We start from the raw sequence: 20010 nt of genomic DNA, 5'->3' as shown, positions 1-20010 counted from the left end.
CGCTCATCTGGCCTACGGGGCCAAAGGGTGAAGCACCACTGATCTTAAGTTTTATTTTTTAAATATATTTTTGTACGCATCACCATTAAGAACTCCCCAGGGTCAGCAAAGGCAGCAGGTGCACTAGCCTACACAAACAAGTTACCACGAGGCAAATTTGGATGTGAGCTTACAGCACACTAGCCATGAGTGACAGAGACAAAGAACTCCACATTCAGACTGGCTACTTGGGTTACAGCAGCTGTGGAGATAAGAAACTATGATAATATAAATTTTGATTCAGTCTCAATTGGCCTGCCTTATTGCACAGTCCTAACCCAAATTAATAATTAAATTACTCTTTACTTTCTTGCAACAGCATCACATTGTTGATTTATGTTTAAGTTCTGATTCGTTATAGCCTTCAGATGCTTTACTGAAGTACTACAGCCTACACAGTTATTCACCATTTCATATTTAGAGATTTGAAATTTTCTCCTTCTTGCATGTAGTATTTTGCACCTGCTTTTTAAAGTTACATTTTACTGATTTCAGACCATTCCTTGTGCTTATTCTAAATTCTAATCCTGTCCTCCAAAGCACTTCAGCTGCTCCTAGCATGATGTCATCGTCAAATATGCACTCCCTACTCTCAATATACTCTCTACTCCACAACCTGAAGTTAATAAAAATATTTAATACTGGACTCAAGATAAGCTTTTATAGGACACTGCTTGACATTTCCTCCTGGTTTTGCCCTGAAGGGGAGGGGGGCTCAGGATACAGGCACAGCAATGCTAGGAGCAGGGACTGTGCCCTGCTGCCACCTGCCCAGCCAGGCTGAGGGGGGAGGGGATTTGTGATGCAGGCACAGCTTGCTCCCAGTACATGGGGGATAGCCTCCCAGATCATAGCACAACCCAGCCCACTCCAAAAAGATCCAAGGGCACACACCCACTCCCATGCCCTCCCAGACCAGCGGTGCATTGTGACATGCAGTGGCAGAAGCCCTTCTCCACAAGTCCCACTCCCCCCATCCTGCATGGGCAGCTTTTCCCAGCCCCAGCCCCAATCCCTCCCTCGTTGTGGGGGCATTGATCTACCCCCCACCCCAGACCATGCCCCTTTCCTCCCCCATCCACCTACTACAGGCAGTTGTGTCCAGCATGGTGAGGGCCGATGCCTGTTTAGTCTACGGGCAAATTTCCGAAACAGCACCAAATACTTTCCAAATCAATTCAGAAGCTTCTGATTCAATTTGGACCTTTTAACTGGTCTCCCAACTTGATTTGGATTCAGAGATTCAGCCACTGAATCGGGCCAAATCTCCACCAAATCAAATCGGCTACCAAAGCTTTGCACAGTCCTACTGGTTAAGCAATCATTTTTACCAGACAGCCCTGGTGATCAAGCACCACTGCACTTGATCAGTTGCAGAGTCAAAACAGGGAAATCAGATTGGTTTGACATTTGTTCTTGACAAATCCATGCTGACTATTTGTCACTTTATGATGTTACAAGTTACTTACAAACTGGAGACAGATTCCATTGTTCACCCTTTTCCAGTCCTCTGGAATTTCAGGATCTTATGACGGACAGGTGAATAATGGTTCAGAGACAGCTTTATATACTTCCATAAGTATGCTAGATTATATTTCATCATGTCTTCCAACTTGAATAAATCCAACTTTTTAAATCTATTCTGGAACTGATGATACTCATTTCTCCACTTTTTGTTAACACTGAGATAAGCATTAGTTAATGTTTTTTGTGAAGACTGAAGCATACAAAAAAACATTTCACCTTTCTTTGTCATCTACCATTCATTTATGTTCCATGCTGAGTAGTGAGCCTATACCCTTTGCCTCTTGCATGTTTTACATTTATTTATAATTTTCTAATCAGCCTTTTTAAATCCCTTTGTAGTTTTAAGCCTTAGCCTGATTTTGTCAAAACATGCTCGTGCTAGTAGTCTTTTATATTCATCCTTAGCCATTCATTCGTTTCCATTTTTATACAATTCTTTTTTGATTTTCAGCTAATTACTACACTGAACCCTCTCCAATCTGTCCATACCCTTCTTAAAGCATAGAGCCTAAAACTGGACACAGTACTCCAGATGAACTCTCACCAGTGTTGAACAGAATGGAAGTATCACTTCCCTTAACTTGCAAGTGACACTCCTGTTAATACAACCAGCATGCCACTAGTTTTTTTCCCCCCAGCAAGAGCTCATAGCCAGCTCATATTCAACATATGGTCTATTGTAACCCCAAGGTCTTTTTCTGCTGCAGCCTAGCCAGCCAGTCCCGATCATTTACTTGTGCATGCAGTTATATTGTCCCAGGTGCTTGTACTGGTCTTGTTGAATGCTGCTGCATGGGAGCAAGGTGGATAGACCGGTGCAGGTGCCACACTGGCATGTCCTTACTCCTGCACAGCAGCAGCGGTGTCTGACCAACCACCTGCAAGAAGCACCATGCCACTCCACTTCCCTGCCAGGCTCCAGCCCAGGACTTTTGACCAACTGGATGGGAACAAGCTATGGAATCCAGGAGTGTCCTGGCCAAACCAGGACATATGTCACCATCATTTTAGTAAACCCTACCCCACAACAATTGTTCTTTTTATCTTCACTCAAAGACATTCAGTAAGTCTCTCTTTCCCCACTTTCTACTGAATATCCTCTACTTTCTATTCAAGGAATTGACTGCAGACTACCTTTTACAAATCATGCCACCAAAATTAATCATCCTCATTCAGCAACTGTCAAGAAATTAAGTTAAAAAAATATTAGTTGAATCTGGTCCATAACAATAGTTGACTAACTTTTAAAAGCTAACCAAGTCTAGCTACAGTATAAATAGACAAGTTTCCTTAGGACAGCACACTGAAATTTTTAATCAAACCACATATAAATAACTAGCTAACTAAATAAATGAAAAACTGCTTGATATTATGGCAATTACAGCTTTGGAACTGCAACGGAATTTATTCTACATACATCAATGTTAATATTTTCTCACCTTTTTTAAGCCAGCAAATCCCTCTGATTCCAAAAAAAAGAAGGCAAAGGGCATCAACACAAACAAGCAAAGATTGGAAAAAAGAGAAGCAAGATTCCACAATCCTGAAATTTAAAAAAAAATGACATTAGTTTTTAGAAGAGATTCTTTATTGTTATTAAACTTACTGAAATTCCTGATACTGCCTTTCAATTTGGTAAGCTTTTTACAAATAAAAATATAGCATATATAATATTTACAGATATAAATGAAGGGTTCATGTTACTCGCCTGCTGCAGCTCTCTCCGGTTCTTAAAGCATATATAAAAGACAATTGGGCAAGACAAGTGCTAAAGAACATTTCAGCCCAGGAATTTATAATACCTTGCCTTACAATTCCCACAGGATAATCAATTCAAATTGTAAAGCTGAGTAATCCCAAAGGCAAGAGATCCTCAACTGGGAAAGCCAGGCTACCCCTCATGAAGCACTGACCCTCCAAGAAGAGCAACAAAGACTTAACTGCAGGTATAGAACAAAGGGACCCTCTAAGCCAGTGGTTCTGAATCTTTTTCAGTCAACGTACCCCTTGGTCCCAAAGTGAGACTTCACATACCACTTTTCAACGGGAATTTTTTTAGGCCCTTCGACCTGTTAGACAATATATGCAATATATCTCACGTATCCCCTGATGAGGCTTCATGTACCCCCCTGGGGGTACGTGTACCCTCGGTTCAGAACCACTGCTCTAAGCATTCAGGTAAAGGTGTGATAGGATCAGACAGGCAATCCACATAATTGTACCTCCTGCCATAGCACATGTGGGATCCAGCATCAGATACTATCATGCCTTATTCCTAATGCAAGGGCAGCTCAGGCTCCCCCTGCATCAGCATACTAGTAGCAAGCTCCCACAATTGGGAGTTCCACAGCTGACAAGACTCTGCAGTAGCACCCCACTGAACAGGACCTGAGACTCAGATGTGGCAGCACTTCATCAGTTGATGGGACTCCCCGCCACAGGGGCGCAGCTATTCTATATGTTCAAATTAAAGCTGGATGGAAATCTGCTATGAAGTTATTACACATTTTCCAGCTCTAACTTTATAGCTAATGGACTTTAAGGCGTGATAGTTGATTTGTATATGTAGCTGGTCTAGATTAATTGTGCAATCAACCAGGTAATTGTGCAATACATGTAACATATAGAGGGCACCAAAGAGGAAGAAATTCTGCACTATTCCTTCCCCCCAGCCTCTCTCCCCCCAGCAAGTGAACAAGTGACCATGAGTATCACACTCCTGTTTCATGTGTTTACACAGAAGTGTTTTTTATTTAGTTTCTTTCACTGTTCGCAATGTGTGGCCTTATTTATCTAAGGGGAAGATTGATTTCATTGGCTTTTATCATTTAATTCTCACAATTTTAAGAGCTATATTAAGTAAACACTTGCTAAAAAAACAGAGCAATCAGCTGCCTACTGGAACAAATATTTTCAACAAAAGCTTCCACCAAACATCAGGTAAATTTCAGAGTTATGGCTTTATTTACAGAGAGACCAGCTAGTTGGCAGCAAGGTCATTTTTAAGACTTTGTGATTCAAATAAATTCTACATTAATGAATCAATGGGAACCACTATATTATCTGAATATATGCCCAATTATGGAAACACCTACATATATCAATAGACTAAAATATTAAACTTTACTGAAAAAAAACAAAAAGTAACATTAGTTGATGTGTCAAACCATGGGGCTTACTGAAATATTTCCGCGTTAACTCTGTTCATGTTGTTATAATGTGCAACTCATTTTCATCTATAATGCTAGATATAGATTAGAGGGAAAGAAGGATTGATAAGTGCCATAGTGGCCTATGTACAGGACAAGACAAGAGAAATCTTCAGTATTAACAGGACTTTAGTAGCTATGATGACGGTTCAGTTGGGCTTGGTGGGCCCAAGGCTGCAAAAGGGAAGGCAGAGTTAAAAACATAACAAGGGAGAATAGAGTGTGAACAAGCAGGGTGTCAGCTCCCAGCAGGACCAATCAGAAGAGAGAGTCTGAAGTCAGAAAGACAAACTGAGAAGCTCCAGGGCTCAGAAGCTGGAAGGAAACAGCTGAGCAATCACTAGGGATGCTCTGGGCTGTGGAGGCTGAACTGGGGATAAAAAAAAAACTTTAACTCTTTGAAGGGGGAAGCCTGCAGGCAACTTCTGGCTGGGAGGCCTTTGCCCCATTAAATGCCTTTATTGAAGCACAGTTGTCTGTTTGCTGTTTGGAACTTCAGGTTGCACTTCAGAGTTACCATATTTCCAATACCAAAAAAGAGGACACGTGTGGGGGGGAGGGATATATAATTGGGGGGAGGCAGTGATTTGCCCATGCCCTGCCTCTGCCCCTCACTCCTAAGCCACAGGCCCCCCAGCCCTGCTGTTGCTTCTCACTCCTGACTAACTGTACCCTGCCCCCCAGCCCCACCGGTGCCCGCAGCCCCCTGCCCCCCAGCTCTGCTGGTGCCCCTCCCTCTGTGTCTCTCTCACCTGCGAGCAGCTGCCAGGACACGCATACAGTGCACATGATCCCCAACAGCCAATCACCTTCCGCCACTTCTCCCAGCCCCAAGCAGCCAAGCCACAAGTACAGGGGAAAAACAGAGGCAGAGCAAAAACCCAGACATTTCCTTGCATTTTAAAAACCTGCCCGGACAAGAGGACAGAGGGCCAAAAAAAAAAGACACGTCCAGGGAAACCTAGACATATGGTAACCTTAACTTGTTCTTACAAACTGAACAAGATGCTATTTCCTTGAGTCAAGGCCACAAAGAGCCAGGGACGGTGATGGATCAAAAGGCCAATGTCTCAGATTGAGGAAAGACCCTGTGCTCCCTTGCAACTCTAGAAGCTGCACCCACGCTGGCTTCAAAGGATGTTCAAGACCAGACATTGCTGCAGTGTTCACAAACATGCAACCCCCGCCTCCCCAGACTGTGTGACAGTTGGTTATAGGCTAATAAAAAAAGGTCTGTGCCAACTTCACTGACTAGAATTTTGTGCTTTTTTCCTTCCCCAATCTGTTGCACTAACTGGATAATACAGTGGTCAAATATACACTGAAAAGTAAACATTGACTTTCCCACCGAAATGACTTCATGCTAAAGATACTTTGTAGACCTCCAACTGTTGGCAGGGCTTAAATAATAAAGACTCAATTAAACCTTATGAAGTACAAGGTTTTCCTAATGTGTCCACAAGGATGAGTTTTATACTTATTTGTAATGACCTAAGAAAGTCTCCAGGAAAAAAAAAAAAAAAAGTTAAACAATTTTTAAAAATTAAATTAAATAAATTTAAAATAAAACAAAAAGCAAAAAAACAAAAAGCAAAATTAAACAAAAAAAGTTAAAATAAAATAAAATGCTGACAACTGAGATCTTGAACATTTTGCAAACTCAGATTATATACTTAGCAATTTTGCTTCCTAAATTTCATTAAGTTCTACCTCCACCTGCTGGACACATTTAGAACAGCAGAAATGAAAATCTTACTATCGTTAGCTGCATTTCTAGGAACATCTCTGACAAATCAGCTTTCACCACATTATTCATATTGGATAGTTTTTTGCTTTCAGCCTTATTTTAAAGCTAAGGTATATATTCTTTTCTTAGTGGCCACGTCTACATGAGATGCCGACTACTGCGCAGTCACTTAGTACTTGCAAACACAAGCATTGCTGAATGGTCTTTTCGTGGTACTGGCCACTCATTACTAATGCACGGTAGTGTCACATCACGTCACACTTTGTGCCATGCAATGCTACTGCACAGTAGTAATGAGCTACTGTGCAGTCAGTCTCCTGCAGACATAGCCAGTGTGCTGTAAATCACCACCAATTGTTACAGTCCTGAATCAAGGCAAAATAAAAATAAGATATATTGTCTGAAGAGTTAAAACTGTGAGATACTTGTAACAGATAAGAATTACACCCCAGATTAGTGCTGTCTGAGAAATAAACGATCCACAACTAAAGACTGTTACCTTTTTAAAGAGTTATGGATGTCTGGGCAGTCATTATCCGATTTTTTAAGTGCTTAAAAGAAAATCAAGGTTGTGATTTTGAACCCTTGCTCTGTCTCCCCTACCCACACTGAACCACACAGCTTATGTTAATACAGCTGGCTCACTCATTTCCTAACTGCCTTCGAAAGAAAAAACTTAAACAAGTAATTCAATGGTCTGGAATTATGCAACTAGGCAGCACTGAAACACTAGGTTACACGTAGCAGATGAGGTCCACAAGAGGGAGCCATTCACCAGCAAATATTATGAACTGAAGCATTTGTTTTTCCAGCAGTGTAAAGATGATACAAAATCCTGAAATTAATTCTTTTCCATGAACTTCATAAAAAACAACTTGCTGTGCACCTTCTCTTAAATCTGGTAACATACAGCTAAAGTTAGTGAAATAATTCACACTCACATGCAGAACCAATCCAGCCACTGCAAACCAGTACCCAAAATATAGCAATTATGCTGAATAAGAACAAACTATTATTTTCAAGGACTCACTAACTGGTCGAATCAAAACAAAAGGTTTACTAGAAAATTCAAAGGCTCTTGTAAATTTGAGGTATTTCCCTGATAACTTTCAACTTTTTAACCTCAGCCATTTTAGTGCTGCAGCTATCTTAAAATAGATCAGAAGTTTGATTTAAATAAAAATAGGATCTTTTCCTATTCTGTCCCCATATTAAAAAGTGACAGAAAGATGTGTGCTCACGTTAACAGTAAAGCTTTGCTGTCAAAGCAATAACTTGTTACTACATGAATAAAGACATTATATGGTAGAGCAAAAAGCTTAAAGACCTAGGCAACCACCCAGTCACACAGTTCAAAGGGGAAATGCCCTACTATAGTCCCACTTTCCACCAAAACAAAAATTGTAATGGTTTAAAAAGGGAACTATAGTTACTGTTATGGTCTTCACTGATAGGCATGATACTTTACAGGTGCAAAACAAGATCTTCTGCAGTTTAGACAGCAAAAGAAACACCATTTTGACTAGCATTGAAAGGATGGAAAACAAGAAATGGAGAGAAGGTTGGTTTAATATTGACCAAGAACCAAAAAAATCAATTTGATGGGTTACAAATTTGTTGGGCTTCTAACAAAAGTCATATTTTATAATAAATACAAGAGTGAGAGTAGATGTTGAGAGATTAGTGAAGAAAGTATAATTGTGAGGAAGGAGCTGAAGGACAAGAAGTTAGCAGACAGGAGGGAAATTATTCCTACTTCAAAGTTTACACATAACGGTTCAGCAATAAATGGGAAGAGGACTAAGTTAAGAAGGAGCTTGAAAGCAAGATTTAAGTTATTTGTTAGAAAATGAGAGACATGATAGAGGCAGATGCAGCAAAACTACTAACCCTTCCCTTCAAGTTATACTGAAGGAGGTTCACAGTCTCTAGGCAGTATTCGGAAGCCGTAAGCACCACATATACGAGCCAGCTGTACTGCCACAAGTTGGGAAGTTTAATATGGGTAGGAGTGGCACAGAGGAAGAAGCCCTCAATAAAGGATCCAGGCAATGTGCGTCTGAAGTCTACAGACTCCAAGTCTAGCGTAGCCCCTACTGCATTTACCGTCTGCCACATGGAGGGTGAAAACACTGCACAGAAGTCCAACTGCCCTAATTACATGCATAGCTTTACATCTCTGAGATCTTGGAGTCCTTGGCAATAATACTCATAAAGTTGTGGGTGATGGGTGAGGTATCAGAGGACTGGAAAAGGGCCAACATAGTGCTCCGTTTTAAAAAAAAGTAAAAGGAAGATCTAGAGAGCTACAGAGCTGTTAGCCCCAGCCTCAATACCCTGGAAGTTACTGGAGCATAGTTTAAGCAAAGCCATTTGCAAGCATCTGGAGGAAGAAAGGCAGCAGCATGGATTTACTAAAAAGAAATTATTTCAGATAACCTTTATCTCCTTCTTTGACAGAATAACTACTTGGAAGGATAAAGGGAATGCTGTAGATATGGCATATCTGGATTTCAGCAAGGTTTTGGAGAAGGCCCCACAGGACCTTCTCAAACACACTGGAGAAATTTAGGCTAGCCAAATTACCAAAAGGTGGATAGACAACTGGCTCAATAGCTGTAAGCAAACATTAATTAAAATGGAGCCATGTCAGAACAACAGGAGGTTTTGAGAAGAGTCCCCCAGGGACTGTCCTGGGCCCAGTGCTGCTTATGTTTAATGATGGGGATGCTGACATTGAAAGCTTCTTGAGCAAGCTTGCAGACAACACAAAACTGGGAAGACTGCAAACACACTGGAGGATGGGAGTGCATTTCAGAAGAATTTCAATGGAATGGAAAGCTGGGCTGGAGCTGACATGATGAAGTTCAATACTGACAAGTAGTACAAGGTGCTACACAGCTGGGGAAGAATAATCCAAAATACATGTACAAAATGGGTGACACCTGGCTAGATGGCAGCACTACAAAGAAGGATCTGGGAACTCTGGTAGAGGACAGACTCGGTGCGAGTCATCACTGGGATGCAGTTGCACAAAAGGCAAATGTGGTTTTGGATTGCATAAAAGAAGCATTAGGTACAAGAGATGGGAGGTGATCGTGCCCCTTTATGTAAGGCCGAGTAGAATATTGTACGCAGTTTTGGGCTCGACATTTGTAAAAGGACATGGAAAAGTCAGAGATGGTCCAGAGGCAGGCAAGAAAAATGATAAAGAGCTTGGAAGGCAAGTCATGCAAGGACAGGCTGAAGGAGGTAGGCATGTTCTTGTGGAAAAGGCACTTAGAGAGGGGACATGACAGCAGCCTTCAAATACCTAGAGGGCTGCCATAAAGAAGAGAGAAAGCACCTTTTCTCTCTCGCACCAGAGAGGAGGATGCAGACCAATGGTCTGAAGTTGGAACAAAAGTAGGGTTAGACTGGATATCAGAAAAATCCTGTCCACTGTTCAAACAGTGAGGCAGTGGAATAGACTACCTAGGGAAGTTGTGGACGCCCCCATCACTGGAGGTGTTCAAGAAGAGGTTGGGCAGGCATTGGTCAGGAAGAATCTAGCCATAGCTATGTCTATAGTTCTACTGTGGGCATTTCCAATGCTTCTGGGCTTTGGTGGCTGCCACATGGGGGTGGGAGAGAACTTTTTCCTGATGCTACATTTTTCTCAGAAACACTGGGCATTGACTGCAGCCAAGGCCAGGGATTCTGACTGGGATGTGCCAGTGTTCCTACTGGGCCTTAAAACCCAGAAGTTCCTAGCTAGAGGGTCTTGCCCATCTGCTCAGGGCCAGACAGATAGCTGTATTTGGGGTCAGGAACCAATTTTACCCCAAGATCAGATTAGTACAGACTATGAGGCTTTTTGCCTTCCTCTGTAGCAAGTGGCATATATACTCTTAAAACCACATAATATTAAATGTTCAGCTCTAACAGTGACCAAGCATCCCCAAGTGGAATTAGATCCCTTTGCTGCTTAGCATTTCACCAAATAGCTATCTTTTTCCTTTTAGTAAAGGTGCACCGATATATCATATCAGCACCTAAAAAGGAAAACTGACATTATTCAACAATTAGCATTTTTTGGCCAGTGTAGCCAATACGTCACCAATAAGTGCTGCATGCCTGTGCACAGCCGCAGCATGCACATGACCAGGAATGCAGCCCTGCAGCTTGGAGAGCAGCACTCGGCCAGTAACTCAGGAGTGGGGCTGGGGCAGGTGCTGCTCTATTGGGGCAGGGCAAGGAGTCGTCATGGACAGCTAAATTCAGGGGGCAGTAGAGGAAAGAGGGGACAGCTCCCTGCTGCCACGTGCACCCCCAGGGAAGCCATGGGGGCATGTGCCCCCCAGATTTGTGCTCAGGATTTGTGCTACCCCAGCCTCTTCCCAGCAGGTGGGGCTGGACTGGGACTGTACTCCGGTCAGGTGGGCAGTGCTAAGGGATGAGCTATAGCCACCCTAAAATTTGCCACAGCCACCCCTCCCAGAGCCACTGCCACCCTCCTACCCCCGCCCACCCCAAGCCTACAGCCTGCCCTCACCCCACGCACAACTCCAGGAAGCACATGCCCCCATGCCTCCCCAGGGGTGCACGCAGCAGCAGAGAACCACCCCCTACTCCCTGGACAAGACACCCACAGCTGCACCCCCTCCCACCCCAACAGGGCAGCACCTGCCCCTGCCCTGGCCCCGTTCCCTCCCTCACCATGGGTGCCTCAATCTTCCCTCCCACCCCCCTCCCTCTCAGACTTACCAGCCAGACGCAGCTCTCCAAGCTGTCGGGATGCATACTGGCCATCAGATCGGTATCAGCTGATATGGCTGGTTAATAGTTAGCCATCAGTAATTGGCCAAAAAAATATTTATCAGTGCACCCCTACCTTTTAGTAGTCTAGCCAAGATAAAGGTTTCCACATCTATCTTTTTCTTCCACTAAATGTACTATAGTAAGAGCATATAAGAGACATCTAAATCAAATGATAATCAACCCCTCCTCTCCAAGACACAGCTTCAACTCTGCAGCTCATGCAAAATTACCATTTCATGAGTGTCACACCCGATTCACAGAGGATGAAAGGGTGTGTATTTTTGGGCAAAGCCAACTGCATTTTAAGTGTCTTGCATTCTTCACTTTTATAATTCATAAATCTGATTCAAACAAAACAGAAATTTCAAATTACATACGAAATTTATTTCAACATGAAGACAACTCTCATATAAAACACAAATTGATGGTAACATTCACTAAATCATCATAAGCTACGTTGAGATTTTAGAGTTTATAGTTAAACAATACACATCTATGAAAATAGTAAAGAGTTCACAGCCCCAAACCAAAGCAACTGCAGTCTCTTGACTACTATATTCCTCAATCCTTCCTTTCAATCCATCCTATTTATAATTCTTAATTCTATATTTACACTTCTGTTCTTGCAAATGGTGCAAAAGTTCACTTGCTTTTGTACATATGCCTCTAGACTGTGGGTCTTTCACATATTAGCTCTTTTATATGTGCCTGCACAATGCTATGCATGCTAACCATTATTTGAATTCATATAGCACCCAAAGAACTAGACATTGTCCTTGCAGGCAGAGAAGCAATAACTTGAATTATTTTGTTTAGATATGTACCATACCAACTGTAATAAGCACACAATCAATATGTCATATCCATGATTTACATTTAAAAAAAAAGGTATCAGTTAAACTTCACTGTTTCTCAGCCCAACCAAGTTTCATGGAATTTCATGGAAGTTACTAAGTTTCTTGTGAGCATCAGTAACAAAAGCATAAAATTTAAAAATTATCTTAATATGCCTTTTAGGTTTACAGATTATCACAATTATAGGTAAAGGAGAAATCCAATCACTTACAAGGCAGTTCTTAGGAGATATTTATGTATGCAATAATAAAACTTTTGCATTACCTTCCTTCGTCCACATTACCCTAAAAATGCAAGGGTTCTGAAGACTTACACTGCAGCACTCACCAGCAGCATATCAACAGCTCACTTGCAACTCTAAGCCATTGCTGACAGTAAGAATGTAAAAGCAAAACAAACAGTATTATCATATATCAATCCCAATGTTTTTATTAATGCACTATAAATTAAGGTGCCAGTTTGAACTGTATTTTGCCAAATACTAACCATGGATTAGAGAGCCATTTAACCACTGTATATAGTAGTTTTGTGGAAAAGATAGCAGGATCTCATTGCTGATTATTGAGAAAGGTAGAAGCAGGACGGCACCAGCTGAAACTGCAAGAGTGAAGGTGCTCAAAAACAGCCTGAAAGTCAAAGAAATGCATCCTTGTTACTGCCAATGTTTCAAACAGCAAAAAAGCAGTTAAATCTAATTCACTCATTGCTCAATAAAAATGACTGACTCACTGGTACCAAAAACTACTCGTATTAGAAGATTATACTTATAAAATGGTTTCCTGAATTATCAAAATTAGAGTAAAATAATTCTCTTAGGTTCCCCCCCTCCCCTCTTAGAAATTAAGCACATGCAATATCACACATTAGAAAAATATTTCAGCATGGGCTACCATTATTTGAGACTCTTAAATATGTGATGAAGACTGGAGAAGCAGAGATGAAAAGAAATCACATACACTGGTTCAAAGTAAAGTAAAATCAATTATTTTGTCACTTACAGGTCAGTAAGATCACATTTGAGCATTAATATTTAATGTGGAACTGCAGATTTACTGTATTTCTACCCATACAAAGAAAGAAGTCTTCAATGATTTAAAGGTCTAAAGAGTTTGACAACCCTTAGATAACAGAATAAAGGAAAAATCTACTAAAATTAACGAAGTACTCAAAATGTTGCAGGGAAAATCCACCCAGCTTCAAAACTCCAAATGTGATTTATACGCAACAATATCTTGTGGTATTATGAAGAATTGTACACTCTAGAAAATAAGCCCAAGCAATGGCATAAGATAAGTCTGATACAACAATACAATTTTCAATAATCTTCAAAATTCCATCACTGAAGGTGAAAATACACATTGAAGTAAGATTTTCTTCCAGGGAACAGGCAATAACATTCTTTACCAAAAGACTTCTCTCCCATCCCAGCCACCACACAAAGACAGTCTGCTTCTGCAAATTCTAACTCATTCAAGTAATCCTTATTCATACGAGAAGTCCTAATGAAGTCTACATGATCACTTATATGAAGGGTTACACAATCAGGCCAGAATCTAAATTCTTAAAAAGGAACATTGTGACATCAGCCTTTGGCCCTAAAACATCTGAAGTAGGCGAAACAAAGATGACGCAGCCCTCTAGACCCTACTGCATGTTGCTGTTTTACTCTTTTTTTTTTTTGAACAAAGCCATGCTAACTATTATAGGTGAAAAAATATCATCTTTATGAGTATTTGCAAAGTTACCGTTTAATCCAAAAGAAATGTACACAGAAAATAAACATGAGTTTAAGATCATCAGGATAGGAAGCATCTTTTAATACATACGTGTGTATTTATACCAGGCTACACTTTGATTTTTGAAGATAATAAAAGAAGCTGAAGTACCTGATATTTATTATGCTATTACAAGAGTAAAATGTAACAAATAAAAAAAAGTTATCTTATTAATTTTTTCATAAAAAGCCAATTGATCCTACTTCTGCACGCTGTTCTGAGAGATGCCAGCCAGTTAACCTGTAGCTGGAAAAGACAAGTCAAGACGGCAAAACACCCTTAGCCTGGAGTCTGCAGTTAAATCTTTTCTTACTAGAAAATACTTTCACTAAATACCCTGCATCTCTAAACCCAGAAACCAAAATCTGAAGCCCTCAATTACACTTCATTATGAAAATGCACCTAAAAATCTGATTTGATAGGATTTTAGTAAAACTAAAACAAACTTTGTGACAGTTCAATAGTTTGCAATGTTTCTCAGTTTGCTTTTTAGGAATCCAATTTAGGGATTTTTGGATTCATAGATGGTGCCAGGCATCGCTGAGACGGGCAAGTGATTTTTACAACTACAGCAGCTTCTTTATCCTTTTTCCGTAACTGCCAGGAATAGACAACACTAGTACAAGATCGTCTTGCACACAAAAGAATAAACAGCTTTCAACATATTCAGTGCTTCTCCATTGTTTATGAGGTAAAAAAGTCTGTGAGATGAGCACTAAACTCCCTCTGCTGAAGTATATCAGTACTACTGGGAGCAAGAGAGGGCATTGCCACTGCAGACTCAGTAACACACTATCATCAGCATAAGAGAAAGACGAGACGCATTACATAATGTTTGAAGGCCCACAAGAACAAAAAGTAAGAGGATTTTAACAATTCCCAGAGGAGAAAGGTAAATTGCTAGCAGCCAACAGGAAGAGAGATTACATTTTCAAATCTCTTCTATTTAAGAGGAAGGAACTAACATTACAGGGAGCCTGAGACCTGTTATAAGCACCCAATTTACTTTCTAGAAAAGCTTCAGGAGAAAGAAATGCTAAATTAATTAGAGAAATACATCCTGAAGCCAGCTAAGAACAGTGTTCCAGAAACCTAACAGCAAAAAAACCCAAAACAGCAAATGGCAGAAGACACTTCAGTAAAGTTTCTTAAAATAAATTTGGCTTCTTATTCTGGGTAAGGAGGCAATAACAAGTGTAAAAATCTGCTGAGACAGAGAGCGAGCATCTGAGATTGTGCGAAAGAGTGCAGGCAAAGAATCAAAAAATTATTATGCCATGCATTGGGTATTTCCAGAAAATAAGCAGCAGACCAAGCAACACCCACAAGTACAGCCCAGCCTAGACCGACGAGCCGAACATATACACAGGTAAGCAACAGGGGCCAGGGTAATGCTGAAAGTAGTGGCCCAGTGCACACATCCACAGGAGGCCTCAGATGCCTCTACACAAATGCTCGTAGTATGGGAAACAAGCAGGAGGAACTTACCCTCCTGCTAGCCGACACCAACCCGGACATAGTAGGGATCACTGAAACGTGGTGGGACTCAACACGTGACTGGGCGGTGAATGTCAAGGGCTACAGCCTGTACAGGAGGGACAGGATAGGAAGGAAAGGTGGGGGCATGGCACTCTCTATTAAGGAGGAACATACATCCTTGTCAATTAACACAGAATCAGAGGAGGGGCAATCTGAAGTGCTGTGGGTTAGAATACAAGGCAGTCGAGGGGAAAAAGACTTATCAGTGGGGGTCTACTACAGACCTCCCAACCAAGGGGAAGAGCTCGACCAGGAATTCTTAAGCCAGCTCACGGAGGTAGTTAGGTCAAAGGATGTGGTCGTCATGAGGGACCTGAACCTTCTGGACATCTGCTGGGAAGAGCAATCAGCCAGGTCTGAACGCTCACCTAGATTCCTAGCCAGAATGCAGGACCTCCATCTAACCCAGGAGGTGCACAGCCCCACTGGGGAGACGCCTTGTTGGACCTGGTGCTGGCCACGGGTGATGACCTGGTGAGGGGGCTGCAGGTGCTCGACCACCTGGGTGACAGTGATCATTGCCTGCTGGAATTCATTATCCAGCACAGGTTGGCAAAGGCTTGCAGCAAGGCAGCAGCCTTAGCTTTCAGAAGGGCAGACTTCAATGAGCTAAGGAGAATAGTCGGGGAAGTACTGAGGTCCCGGAGGGGAGGGGAGCCAGGTGTCCAAGGAGAGTGGTCGCTCCTTAAGGAGATGATCCTCCAAGCCCAAAGGGAGGTAATCCCAACACGGACCAAAGAGAACAGGAGGGCACATAAGTCCCCATGGCTCACCAAAAGCATCTGACAATGTCTCCTAGCTAAAAGGGAGGCGTACACCCAATGGAAAGGAGGGGACATCACCAGGGATAACTATACTGCAGTTGCTCGGGGATGCGGGGGGGCAGTCAGGAAGGCCAAGGCGGAGATGGGACTGGGACTAGCTTCCCGGATTAAAGACAACAAGGAGTCCTTTTTTAAATACATAGGGGGTAAAAAGAAGGTTCCGGGTAATGTAGGGACCCTGCAGGACACCACACCAGACGACAAAGCCAACATATTTAACCATTCTTTGCCTCCATTTTCCTAAGCAGGGACCGGAACAGTCACCCCACCGCTAGGTCCCCCTCAGGCCCCAGGGGAGGCTCACCTAAGCCAAAGGTTAGTGAGGAACTAGTTAAGGAACTTCTGGAGGGACTGGACGTATTCAAGTCAGCTGGTCCGGACGATCTCCACCCTAGAGTACTGAGGGAATTGGCTGAGGTCATTGCAGGACCCCTGGCACGGCTTTATGAGCACTCATGGTGCTCTGATGTGGTGCCAGAGGACTGGAAGAGGGCCAATGTGGTTCCCATCTTCAAAAAGGGGAAGGAGGAGGACCCGGGAAACTATAGGCCAGTTAGTCTTACCTCGATCCTGGGCAAGCTTTTTGAGAAAATTGTTCTGGCGCATGTCCATGAGGGGCCAGCAGGAGAGATTATGCTTAGGAGCAACCAACACGGGTTCATTAGTGGCAGGTCCTGTCAGACCAACCTGGTGGCCTTCTATGATCAGATCACCAAATCATTAGATGCAGGGGTAGCAGTGGACATAGTCTTTCTGGACTTTCGGAAGGCCTTCGACACTGTCTCTCACCCTGTTCTCATTAAGAAACTGGGGGACTGTGGTGTCGACACCCACACAGTCAATTGAGTCGCCAACTGGCTGGAGGGCTGCACCCAGAGAGTGGTGGTGGATGGGTCATTTTTGACTTGGAGGGATGTGAGCAGTGGGGTCCCCCAGGGCTCGGTCCTCAGGCCTGCACTGTTCAACATCTTCATCAGCGATTTGGATGAGGGGGTAAAAAGCACCCTGTTCAAATTTGCTGATGACACTAAGATGTGGGGGGATGTGGGCACACTAGAAGGGAGGAATAGGCTGCAATCAGACCTAGACAGGATACAAGGGAGGGCGGATGAGAATAGGATGGGATTCAACACTGACAAGTGCAAAGTGATGCACCTGGGGAGGAACAACTGGCACCATACCTACAGGTTGGGGAACTCCCTTCTTGCCGGTACAGAGGTGGAAAAGGATCTTGGAGTCATCATCGACTCCAAGATGAACATGGGCCGGCTGTGTGGGGATGCAGTCAGGAAGGCCAACCGTACCTTGACATGCATCCACAGATGCATCTTGAGCAGGTCCAAGAAGGTGATCCTCCCCCTCTATGCGACACTGGTCAGGCTGCAGCTGGAGTACTGCGTCCACTTCTGGGCGCCGCACTTCAAGTGGGATGTGAACAACATGGAGAGGGTCCAGAGGAGGGCCACTTGCATGATCAGGGGCAGCAGGGCAGGCCCTACACGGAGAGGCTACAGGATCTGAACCTGTTCAGCCTCCACAAGAGAAGGCCGAGGGGGGATCTAGTGGCCTGTTACAAACTAGTCAGGGGGGACCAGCAGGCACTGGGGAAGTCCCTGTTTCCCCGAGCACTGCCAGGAGTGACCAGAAATAACGGTCACAAGCTGGTAGAGGGTACATTTAGGCTAGACATCAGGAGGCGCTACTTCACGGTCAGGGCGACTAGGATCTGGAACCAACTTCCAAGAGAAGTGGTGCTGGCTCCTACCCTGGGGTCTTTAAGAGGAGGCTGATGTAGACTTTGCTGGGGTTGTCTGACCCCAGTACTGCTTCCTGCCATGGCAGGGGGTCGGACTAGATGATCTACTCAGGTCCCTTCCAACCCTAGAAACTATAAGGTACTGTGCACAACCAAAGAACTTGGTAAAAAGAAATCTGTATTAGTCCTTTATAGAAGTACTTCTCTTAAGGAGATCAACATTTAAACATTCTTCAGTGTCAATAATCAGAGTGTGATGTGATAACATGTAGATCTTCAGGGGAGCATCTGTATGCTAACAACAGTCAAAAATGCCTCCAGAATGTTTTAAAGATCCTGAACAACTTAGTTACTGTGCTGCCAATTATGAGAGGAGCATGTTTAAATTTTAAAGTAAATCATATAAAGGTTTAAGGAAAACACTGTAAACTTATTTTAAACTGAAGTCTGACATAAATACTATCCTGATATGACTAGATATCTTGGAGGCTGGCACCTACAGAAACCAGAAGTGACAATGGAAAGAAGAATATTTAGTTGTCCTTAAATGGAAGTGATCATTAAAAGACTTGAGAAGTTTGGGTAACTGTTCGAACTTTAAGTGTGACTGGCAGAAAGGGAGAACTTTGCTTGAGAAAGGATAAAAATATAAAAATTTTGGCAGGAAGCTGAGCTGGCAGCCAGAGTGTGGCTCCAGGCCAGACTCCAGTTTTGGGCAGCGCGCGCTGCCACTACATGCGTCACCCTGCTTTTTCTCAGTGAGAGTTTTTTTGACCCGGGATCCCCCTTCCCACCACACTGCAAGGCAGCAGGCCAGGGAACACCTATACGTGTGGTGTGGGGCACAACAGATGGGTCTGCAGCACCCCATACCGCACATCCACGCTCATCTGGATGTGGCTTGCAGGATCATCTGAGCATAATTTTACCTAACAAACACCCTGCCACTGCAGTAGCCACAGCATTGATGGTACTATGTCTCTCCTATTGTCTTCATAAGATGCACTGAAGGATGTTTGTGAGGTTTTTGTTTTGTTTTTAAACTCAGGTATTTTGTGCCTTTGGTGAACAGGTGGTGTGTGGCAGGACAAGAGCAATGTTCTTGCAGACTATTCTGGCAATTTATTACCTATGAACAGAGGGGACTGGACTCGATAGCTCAGAAGGTCCAGTTCAGTCTTACATTCCCCTAAGTAGTAATAAACAGATCCACAGGAACAGAAAGAAAATAAAAAAGAGAAAAGTTATGGTGTAGAAAAGGATATATGAAACAGAGCTGGGGAAAGGAATACAATACTCAAAAAAGGCAAAAGTGGAGTGGAAAGACAGAAATGGAAAAAAGGTATAGTAAGCAAAGAGTTACAGTGCATAACAGCACAAATTTGGGGGATTTATCTGTTTGGGGGCACTGTCTATGTACACAGTGCTCACATAGACTGGTGTTGTCAGTCCATGAACCAGCCATCTGTATATGGGGAAGACCAGGGTATACGTGTGGAGAAAAGGAAGAAAGCAAGCAGCAGAAGGCAGTGTTGTTAATATTCAGTCTGATCACAAAGACCTTTTCTGGTATTTTTCTTAAAAGATGCCGATTCTCAAATTTTGCCATTATCTCAGTTTTCATTTATAAATAAAGATTGTAGCCCTCATGGCATGGAAAAGAACTTGCACATGAAACACCTGAGGCTCACATACTAAAAGACACATAAAAGGACCCACTATTATATTTTTTTAAAATTCCAAGATGTTTAAACCTATTGCATGTTTCTGAATAAGAAGGGAAAAACAAAAAGAGACTTAAGAGTGAGAGGGACTGAATACGGGGGTGTGACGATAAATAGGGGGAAATTTAGTGAAGATAAAGTGGTCTCAAGGAAGAGACTGGATTTAGAAAAAAAAATAGGGAAAGGAAATGTACATGAATGGAGCAGATATTGTA

At 42.7% G+C, this 20010-nt stretch overlaps 1 protein-coding gene across 1 annotated transcript in view; it reads right to left on the bottom strand.

Annotated features, from left to right (window-relative positions):
• The window catches only part of LMBR1 (limb development membrane protein 1), a 109917-nt gene that overhangs the window by 72709 nt on the left and 17198 nt on the right, over positions 1–20010 (bottom strand). The window contains exons 4-5 of the mRNA XM_090047638.1: positions 12664–12803; positions 3006–3109 (exon numbers count right to left, since the gene is read on the bottom strand). Of these exons, the coding sequence (XP_089903764.1) occupies positions 3006–3109; positions 12664–12803 (244 nt within the window). The remainder of the gene's footprint in view (positions 1–3005; positions 3110–12663; positions 12804–20010) is intronic.

The sequence above is a fragment of the Crocodylus siamensis genome, chromosome 5 (genome assembly GCF_052110815.1).
Source record: "Crocodylus siamensis isolate JL-2025a chromosome 5, ASM5211081v1, whole genome shotgun sequence".
Classification (NCBI taxonomy): Eukaryota; Metazoa; Chordata; order Crocodylia; family Crocodylidae; genus Crocodylus; species Crocodylus siamensis.
Note: the sequence above shows the minus strand (reverse complement) of the source record. Positions and strands in the feature narration are given on the sequence as shown.